Source organism: Panthera uncia, chromosome D2 (genome assembly GCF_023721935.1).
Source record: "Panthera uncia isolate 11264 chromosome D2, Puncia_PCG_1.0, whole genome shotgun sequence".
Lineage (NCBI taxonomy): Eukaryota > Metazoa > Chordata > Mammalia > Carnivora > Felidae > Panthera > Panthera uncia.
Genome location: NC_064818.1, coordinates 4,717,792 through 4,727,450, shown reverse-complemented (window position 1 = coordinate 4,727,450; position 9,659 = coordinate 4,717,792). Strand labels below are relative to the sequence as shown.

Below are 9,659 nucleotides of genomic sequence, written 5' to 3'. Positions count from 1 at the left end.
GGGGAGAGCGGAGGTCTCGGGGCGCCTCGTCCTCACCCGCGCCCCTCGCCCGTTTAGCACGACTCCTCACCTCCGAGGGAACCCTTCCGTGAAAACGTGTCTAGAGAGCGCCCTGACGTCCCCAGGGACAGAAGATGGGGCCCCCTGGACACGCTCACCGTGCCCTGGGGGACCGGCCTGGGCGTTCAGCACCCTGTCCATTTTCTTAACAGGGTCTCTCAGGGCTCTGCCACACTGGCTTCCCTCTGGCGACCCCGTTAACACTGTTATCAGGCCGGAGACAGGGGTTTCTCTGGGCTGCCCCCCCCCTCCCCGCTTAAGGGGGATCTTGGTACCCAACCACGCCTGGCGCTGCCCCCCCCCACGCCTGCCTCCACCTCCTGCTACCTTAAAATCAGTCCTCCTCCCCCCAGCACAGATGCACTGAAACTTAATGTCTGAAAGGGATAGGCTCCGATACTCAAAGAAGTCTCCAGAAATAAACCTAAGGGTGGTGACCCTCTGCAGGACCCAGTAATACTCAGGGATGAACTAAGCGAGTCTCTGTAATAGAGAAATTATACAGGGAAATAACTAGTGGGTGAGATTGTCACCTTCCAGGGAGCTCGTGTTGCCTTAGTGTAACCTGGTCCTATATGGGTCCGGCCAGCCTCAGGGCAGAGAAGTTATTTTTAAGGACAAGTTTGTAAGTGGCTAATTTTATTTTCTACCCCAAGGGGGATATTAAAATGGGCAGAAATCTCCCTGCCACCACCACAGTTGGTAGAAAAGTATTTCAGGCGGCTATATCAGGGCTGTTGCTTGCGAGAGCACAGTAGCACATCGATGCTTCCGTCCTTCTGGGGGCGTTAACCCTAAGGAGGGAGCGTGGCTTGTGTTTCAAGTCATGTCACCGCAACGAGGCATCCCAGGCTGGTGCAGGCAGAACGGGCTCTCAAAGCTGTGGGTGATTAACTCCCGGCTGTGATGTGTTACTGTCGTCTCCTGCTCCCGTAGGGATATGTATGCCTTCTGATCACAGTCCTTTCCACCGAGGAGAAATCGAGGAAACCATTATCGAAAGCATTGGTAACGATCACAGCACCCTGGATGGGTATTCCCGAAGAACTACACTGCCCTCGAAACTGTACCATACCAAAGGTAAAGCCAGTTCACCTTCCTTCTTTGTCAGCACCTCCCAGGTGTCCTCAGGCTTTCCTCCGTGAAATGACGCAGGCTTAGTAGTGACCGTGTCCTTTTCTGCTGTCTCCCGCTTTCCAGGACAAGAAGGTTCCGTCTGTCTCCGATCGTCAGACTGTGCCACGGGGCTGTGTTGTGCCCGACACTTCTGGTCCAAGATCTGTAAACCTGTCCTCAAAGAGGGTCAAGTGTGTACAAAGCACAGGAGAAAGGGCTCCCACGGGCTGGAGATATTCCAGCGATGTTACTGCGGAGATGGCCTGTCTTGCCGGATGCAGAAAGATCACCATCAAGCCAGTAACTCTTCAAGACTTCACACCTGTCAGAGACACTGAGCCAGCCGTCCAAACACAGCGGACTCCTTTTATAGAATATATGCAATGAAAACCTTTCGTGACTTTGGTCAGCTCAGTCCTAAAGGATGTACAAATCCTGTGGTTATGATCAAGCATTCCAATAATACCTTCTGAAAACCTGGAGTGTAAGAGCTTTGTTTCTTTATGGAACTCGCCTGTCGTTGATTGCAGTAAATTACTGTGTTGTAAATGCTCAGGGTGGCACTTACCTGTAAATGCGACAAGACTTAATTATTTTTCTAAAGGTGCTGCATTGTCCATTGTTTCTCCCGTTATGTAAATTTTTGTACACATTGATTATCTTGACTGATGTTCTATATTGAATTGAAATAAATAATTTCAGCTTCTACTTGCTAAATGTATAACCCTTTCCCTTTTAATTCTAGACTCCAGAATGCAAGAAGCTTTCGGAATGGCCAACAATAGGCATCTAAACTTAATCATGGACATACTCGCTTATTTTCTGAAATGTACTATCTCAGTGCTTAGATTATGTTTCTCTCTAGGCTGTGATAGTGCTTGAAATAAAATTTGACATTTAATACCGTGAAATGTTACAAGTACAAATACATTTTGGCATTGTGATTTTTAAAAGGGTGTGTGTGGGCATGTGCACTACGGGGACAGAAAGGTAACATGTTTAAAGATGATCAGAGGAAGATATTGTCTAAATGTCCTACAGTAATGGTCAATTCTAGATTAAAGAAACATGGTCTCCATTGACAAATTCAAATCACCATGCTATAATCATGAAATTGAATCTGACGTTACTACTTTCAAGAATAGTTTCTGGGGCACCTTGATGGCTCAGTCAGTTAAGCGTCTCTTGATCTCAGCTCAGGTCATTATCTCATGGTTCGCGAGTTCGAGTCCCACATTGGGCTCTGTGCTGACAGCTCAGAGCCTGGAGCCTGCTTAGGATTCTGGGTCTTTCTCTCGTTGCCCCTCCCCTACTCATGTGCTTTCTCTCGCTCTCAAATATAAACACTAAAAAATAGTTTCCAAATAGTTAATTACTACTGAGGAGTAAAAGGAAATCTCCCACAAAATACCAAAGAAAGTACTTGATGGTTGGCAGGAATGGTGTGTGTGTGTAAATACAGTTGATACATATTTGCAGATTTTGTACGAAATTAGTAAATTTGAAGCATCTTAACTACTACTTCATGCCAGGAGGACTTGTTATAATTAGTAAAAACTGAGAATCCTCTCTTATGCCCTGATTTCCTGGTCTTACTAGGTGAGGTAAATATTTCCATTTTTACACCCCTGAAATCGGCTCTAAGAGGATATAGAGATCGATTGTTGAGAAGAAAAGTCACAGAAATGAGATCTAAACTGGCTTTGCATTTCTCCTTGCCCGCTTTGGTACCGGCCACTCTGATCCAGGGGGAGGGGAGAGGAGCCTGTCCCCGCTTAGACTTGTTCTGTAATATTCTCATCTATACCTAGACCACCAAATGCTGGGGTGAAGGCACTCCCAAGGACAATCATTGATCAATTGTCCCAAAAGTTTCTTACCTAACACAGACCTCCTAGGATGCTGGTTGCTTTTGTATTCCTGGGAGTGGTTCAATTTCAAGGGGCTCCGCCAAGGAGACCTGAGGTTGGGTTCCCTCTTCGGGGACAAGCCAACTGGCAGGATGTCTGTTACAACCCTTTTGTCTCCAGATTCCAGCCTCCTCACCCTGGAGAGACATTGTCTATATGTGCTGTTGGCTCAAGTGCCAGGAAGGCCAGTTCTGAGGCCCAGGGTCTCCAATGGAGGAGCCACAACAAGAAACCCTTTCCTCAAAAACAAAGCAGGGTCTGTTCCAAGAGGGGAAAGGAGCAAGCATTTAAAGGGCCTTATTAGGACACCCCTTCCTTTCTCCAGGAGCCCAGGTAGATGTCTGTCCATCTCAGCTCATCAATGTTCCCTCTGCCCCTTGCTCCCATTTGGGATGGGGGAGCGGGGGGTGGAGGGGAGATCAGGAGAACCCAACCCAGCAGGGATGCCCCCTCTTTCTATCTGAGAGGGAGGGGCTGGGAGGGGATTTCCATCAAAAAGAAGTTCTGCGTATTTGTGAAGGTGCAAAAAACATCAAGGAAACTGTAGATCCTTCATTAGCTACTAATGGCTGCTGGGACATGGAACCCAGACACCACAAAGGCAGAAGCAGATCATTCAAAGAATAGTCAACATTTTAGACAGCGATTGCTACCATTTATGATTTTACTTCCAAACAAGTTTTTCAAGTGTTTATTTTGAGGGAGGGGACGGCAGCCAGAGGAAAGAGTCCCAAGCAGACTCTGCGTTGTCAGTGCAGAGCCCAGCTCCGGGCTGGACCTCACCAACCATGACCCGAACCAAGATGAAGAGTCAGAGGCTTAACCGACTGAGCCGCCCAGGCGCCCCTCATTTCTTCGAATGGAAAACACAAGGGTCTGGGGATGCGTTCACAGGGCACTTTATCTAATGGGAGCATCCTCTACACATGGCCCTGCGTTTTGCTCTTTTTACTTTACGCGTCTTGAAGATCATTCTAGGCTTCTCTCCACATGCGCATCGTTCCCATCGCAGTAACCGTGTGATACGTTGGGATGGCTGTACCGTAATTTATCTAGTCATCTTGGAGACCTTTTCATTCTTTTCCCGGTGGTTCTGCGGTAGCTAATATGCTGCAAGCACACAATTTGTGTGCATGTGTTCTTGTGCTGGTACGGTCATAGGATAAAGCAAGTTGTAGGGTAAGTTCCGAGTTGTAGGATCAAATTTTTGAAGCGAAATCTGAAATCAAGCTTGTTTTCTATAGCTGAGGGGAGGCATGGGCATGTCAAGATGCCTGCTTATCACTGATCGAGTGAGGATTAAACTCTTGCTAAATTGTACCAAAGGAGGAAGAGGGAAATACAGGCTTATCCCAACAATTTCACAGTAATCTCTGGCATTCAGTTAAAGGTAGACTTGCTCTAATTCCTTTCATTTTAAAGTAATTATTAAATAAAATCCCAAGCAAGTCTTTTCTTCATCCCTTTTTTTCTTGTTTTACTTTACGAGCTTGATTTTCCCATTTTGTTTAACCCAAAATCTATTGATAGAGCAAGAACAGGGATGTACGGTTTAGAGGAAATGCCACACATTTGCAGCCCAAATAGGATTATTCAGAATTCAGCACATCACAACACCGTATGGATTTTTCCCATGGCAAATCAAAGCGTGCTAACCAAGTCCTGGGAGGAGTAACGTAATTATACAATTACCAGTTTTATTAGTGTCAGTATTTCTAATTGCACAAACTAATACTCATTGCCACTCATGAAAATTTCACGTGAAATCATTACATTTTCCTTCATTGTTGAACTAACTTTATCATGCTACCGACTTTTTTAAATGGTTTTAATGAGAAACGGACAGTGTTACCAGTAGGCTTATAAAATGTGTCCTACGGAGTTCTGGATTGCCATTTTCCCAACTTTCAAAGTACTAATCTGAGGGGCTCCTGGGTGGCTCAGTGGGTTAAGCATCCAACTTGGGCACAGGCCGTGATTTCCCAGTTCGTGAGTTGGGCTCCATGCTGAGCACAGAGAGAAGGTTTCGCTCTCTTCCTCTGTCTCTCTGTCCCTACCCCAGTCTCTTTCTCCCTCTCAAAAATCAATAAACATTAAAAAAAGAAACAGTATCTGGAGTCAGACAGAGCTGGATGGAATCATGACTTCCTTGTTCCTAACTGCATGGTGTTGGACAAAGGAGATGTATCACCTCATGGATAATGTGGAGACAACTCCAACATAGAGTATAGGTAGGAGGATAATGCATGCATTATCACTACTTAGCATTATATCGAGCTCAAAGTACTCCATTTTAGGTCTTCATTATTAGATGATAAAACCTGTACATTATAGGACACTACTATAGAGAGTATATACAGTGATACCTGATATATATTCATACAGATGGAAAAGTTAGCCTGTAGGTCCTCATAAAACGCTTTCAGGACAGTGATATGTGAACCATCTTCAAGGTCTTTTTATTTCAAGGAAGAGAAACCATTGAAACCAGAAAAAGTAACAGGAGGCATGGGTTGGAGTGATACCTCTCCCAAAAACAAAAACAAAAAATAAACAAATCAGCATAGAAGCCATTCTGCAGACTGGCTTCGTTCACTTGCTAACGATTTCTGCTCTACTATAATTTGCACAGGCCTGTGGCTCCTCATCCTGGCATGCACTCTGTCCTTGTTATAAGTGGTTTTTTAGCTCAGGTCAGCTTAGCAAACTGCTTTGTCTCTCAGACTTAGACCCTGATTCTTCCCCTATGGTTCTGACTGGCTCAGCTTTGATTAGGGGTCCAACTCTGGTCCAGTTGGCTAGCTTGCCCACCCTGATCCTAAAAATCTAACCTGCCAACTATATCCAGTCCACCACTGACAAGAACTTTGATAGTTCTACAAGAATGAGTGTAGGAACAAGTACCACAGGTCATGTTCACCACATACTACTTCTGAAGGATGAGAAGGAATTCACAAAGAAGAAAGATACTGAAGACAGAGGAAGCGATGTGAGCCAAATTATAACGCTATGAAAATAAAAATACACCCTGTAAAGGGGCACTAATTCACTCTGGTTAGAGTGTTGGTATCTGGGAGGAAGACCGCTCCGATGTTTGTGATCTAGGAAAACAAAACAAAACAAAACAATAAAAACTCTCCATTTTCAGCAACAGCTACCATGTTGGGTAGTCATGGAAGTTTCAGACAATCTGTTTGAGACACAATTTGTCTCAAAAGACTACTAGTTTGTCCTCGAAAGACAGGTTTGTTTTGTTCTGCCAAAAGTTATAAAGTAAGGAGAACATTACTTCATTTCCGTTAAGAGTAGTCATATTAGGTGGAGTTGGGGGTTTGAAAAATTAGGTTTCCTAGGATTCTGTTTTCGACTGATGTAATTAATGAACAGCTTTCACAAATCCTAGGTTTTTGCCCAAGGTATAATTAAAATAATGGGACCAAAAGTAAGATAAACTAAAATAACGTGACACGGTCTGTAAATAGTAGTAAGTGTAAACTTGCATTGGAAGGCCAGGAGCAACCAACCCCTGCCATTAGAAACTATTAAATAAATTCTGCAGTAAAAAGTAAAGTCAGCTGAAGACATGAAACATGGCAAGGCATGATCTCTCCGCAATACATTTCACAATATTTCATACTAACTTTATCCTCATGAGCAGAAGTGACTTTTACGAAGAGTTCTATTATTAAAGTGTTTCATAATCTGTGACACTCTGAAGTTTAAATTAAAAGCAGGCAATGATACTTAGTCTTGACTACACCAAATAAAAGGCTTTCACACAACAAAGGAAACCAACAAAGCAAAAAGGAAATCTACCGAATGGGAGAAGATATTAGCAGAGGATATACCCAGCAAGGGGTTAATATTCGAAACGTATTAAGAATTTTTACGACTCAACACCAAAAAACCCCGAATAATCCAGTTAAAAATGAATAGAAGCCTGAATAAATATTTCTCTCAAGAGGGCATAGGTGGCCAACAGACAGGTGAAGAGATAATATCACTCATCATTAGGGAAACAAAAAAAACACCTCACACCTGTCAGAATGCTAGTCTAAAAAAAATGGGTTGCCTCGGTGGCACAGTCAGGTAAGCATCTGACACTCGATTTCCGCTCAGGTCATGTTCTCGTGGTTCGTAGGATCAAGGCCTGCGTCAGGCTCCGTGCTGGCAGTGTTGATGCAAATGCAGAGAAAAAGGAGCCCTCCCACACTGTTGGCAGGAATATCCATTGGTGCAGCCACAGTGGAAGAAGGTATGGAAGTTCCTCAAAAAGTTCAACATAGAAATTCAAGCCAGTAACTCAGGTGCTAGATGTTTACCCCAAGAAAATGAAAACACATTCAAAAAGGCCCATGTACACCTGTGTGTAATGCAGCATCGTTTACAATAGCCAAATAGGGAAGGAACTGAAGGGTCCATCAAGAGAGAAATGGATAAAGAAGGGGCGTATACGTGTACGTACGTGTATACACACACACACACACACGCACACGCACACAGGAATATTACTCAGCCATAATAAAAGGAGATCTTGCCATTTGCAACAACACGGATGGACCTCGAGTGTTATGCTAAGTAAGTCAGAGAAAGACAAAATACTGCATGCTTTCACTTACACGTGGAGTCTAGAAAAACACATGAACCAACAAAAACCAGACTCTTAAATACAGAACAAATTGGTGGTTGCCAGAGGGAAGGAGGGGGGTGGAGATTGTGACATAGGTGGAGATTCAGAAGGACAAACTTCTAGCTACGGCAAAAAGGAGTCACGGAGAGGAAAAGTATGGCACAGGGAATACAGTCAGGAAGATCGTAATGATGTTGTATGGGGGCCACACTTACGGCGAGCGTCGGGTAACCAATAGAATTGTCAAGTCACTCTGCTGTACCCCTGGAACAACTGTACCACTGGGTCAGCTATGATAATAAATTTGAAAGAAAATACTTAGTCTCAGCATAGGTGCAGAAAACCAGACACTCTCACACGCACTGCTAAGAGGAACCACAGTGAGAGCTACCTTCCTGAAAGGAAATCTGGCAGGGGTTTCAAAACCATGAGAACTCTGATCCAGCAACTTCTAGAAATTTACTCTCAGAATCACGGATACCTACAGAAGTCTGTCTACGGTGACATTATATTGACAAAACTTAAAAATGAACTAGAGGTCCTGTAAGAGAATGGTTTACGTAGTTTGTAACAGGTCCTTAAAATATTCTGCAATCATTAAAGTGATCCAGAGAAATAATCCTTATGTACCCATGTTAGCACCTTTGAAAACAGCAAAAAGCAGATTACAGAACATACGCAGTAGGATCGGAGTTATTTGTAATAACACCAAATAGTTAAGTCTAGAGGACCATATCCGGAAGGTGGCATTATAGCAACTATTGAGTCTCTTTTCATTATTTTCCATTTTCCTGGAGCAATCAGGCAAGGTAGGACTGAAGCTGACATTTCCTTGTGAACTTTTCTACACGTGAAAGCAAGGACCTTGATATAGCTCGTTCTGAGGAGCAAAATTACGAGCAGCACAGTTATTCCTTCATTTCTCACAAACTATAGAAAAGCCAAACATCCCTCCTCTGCTGACCAAACTGTTTTCCATTCAAGCAATACGGACTGGGAGAACGAAATCTGGTACAGGGGAGGCCCCACACCAATTGTTTGTTGAATGAAGAAATAAAAGGAAAAATAAGAATACTTGTGAAAATTTCAGTAAGATTACAAATGTACTTAAAAAAATATTTTAAAGTATCCAGAAGGAAGAATAGGAAGTAGGCAAAAGAAATCATCACTGCCCATTATAATTGATCAACTTCCCCCCCTCCTTATTCTGTACTGTGAGATCTTTCATATGGTACAAAAGTCACGCACATACGTAAACCCATAGCAGGACATGTTACTGAGACAGCTTTGTTCCTGAGAAAAAGCTCCCCCTCCTTGTGAGCAGACACTCAGACAGGGTGGCTTCCGGTTTTAGGGGCAGGGGGACTGAGTTTTATAGCTAATTTAAAGGAGAAGCTAGAGACAAGGAAGAGGACGGACGTTCTTTATTCAGGGAGCTCGGCACATTTCGGAGTTTTATCGCCAGTCTCGATTATCTTCCTCATCAAGCAGCTCCAAGCGCTGCTAGGTTCAAACACTCAAGTGGCTATTGCAGAAAATGTTTGAGGACAGAAAGTGAGAACTTCCCCATTTCTAAGACAGAGCTCCCTTTCCAGCAAAATTCAGAAACTGGCCAATAATTTTCTTAGATGAACACTTCATTTGACAACTTTCTCCTTGTTCACACCACCTCTCTCCCTTCAAGGAACCCTATTCCTACTTTCCTGGTTTCTTCCTTCCCTTACTCTTTCCATAAAGCTCTCACTGGTTTTCTCTTTTTAATTCTAGGGGCACCTGGGTGGCGGAGTTGATTAGGTGTCCCCCTGTTGATTTCAGCTCAGTTTTGATCACACGGGTCCTGGATCGAGCCCCAAGTAGGGCTCCATGCTGACCCTAGAGCCTACGTGGCATTCTCTCTCCTTTCTCTCAAAAAAAAAAATAAATAAATAAATAAATTGAATTCT

At 43.8% G+C, this 9,659-nt stretch overlaps 1 protein-coding gene across 1 annotated transcript in view; it reads left to right on the top strand.

Moving 5' to 3' along the window:
- Nucleotides 1-2,096, top strand: part of DKK1 (dickkopf WNT signaling pathway inhibitor 1) — a 2,759-nt gene extending 663 nt beyond the window's left edge. Inside the window, exons 2-3 of the mRNA XM_049646662.1 lie at nt 954-1,140; nt 1,261-2,096. Coding sequence (XP_049502619.1) covers nt 954-1,140; nt 1,261-1,514 — 441 coding nt within the window. The 3' untranslated portion in view covers nt 1,515-2,096. The remainder of the gene's footprint in view (nt 1-953; nt 1,141-1,260) is intronic.
- The last annotated feature ends 7,563 nt before the right edge of the window (nt 2,097-9,659 follow it).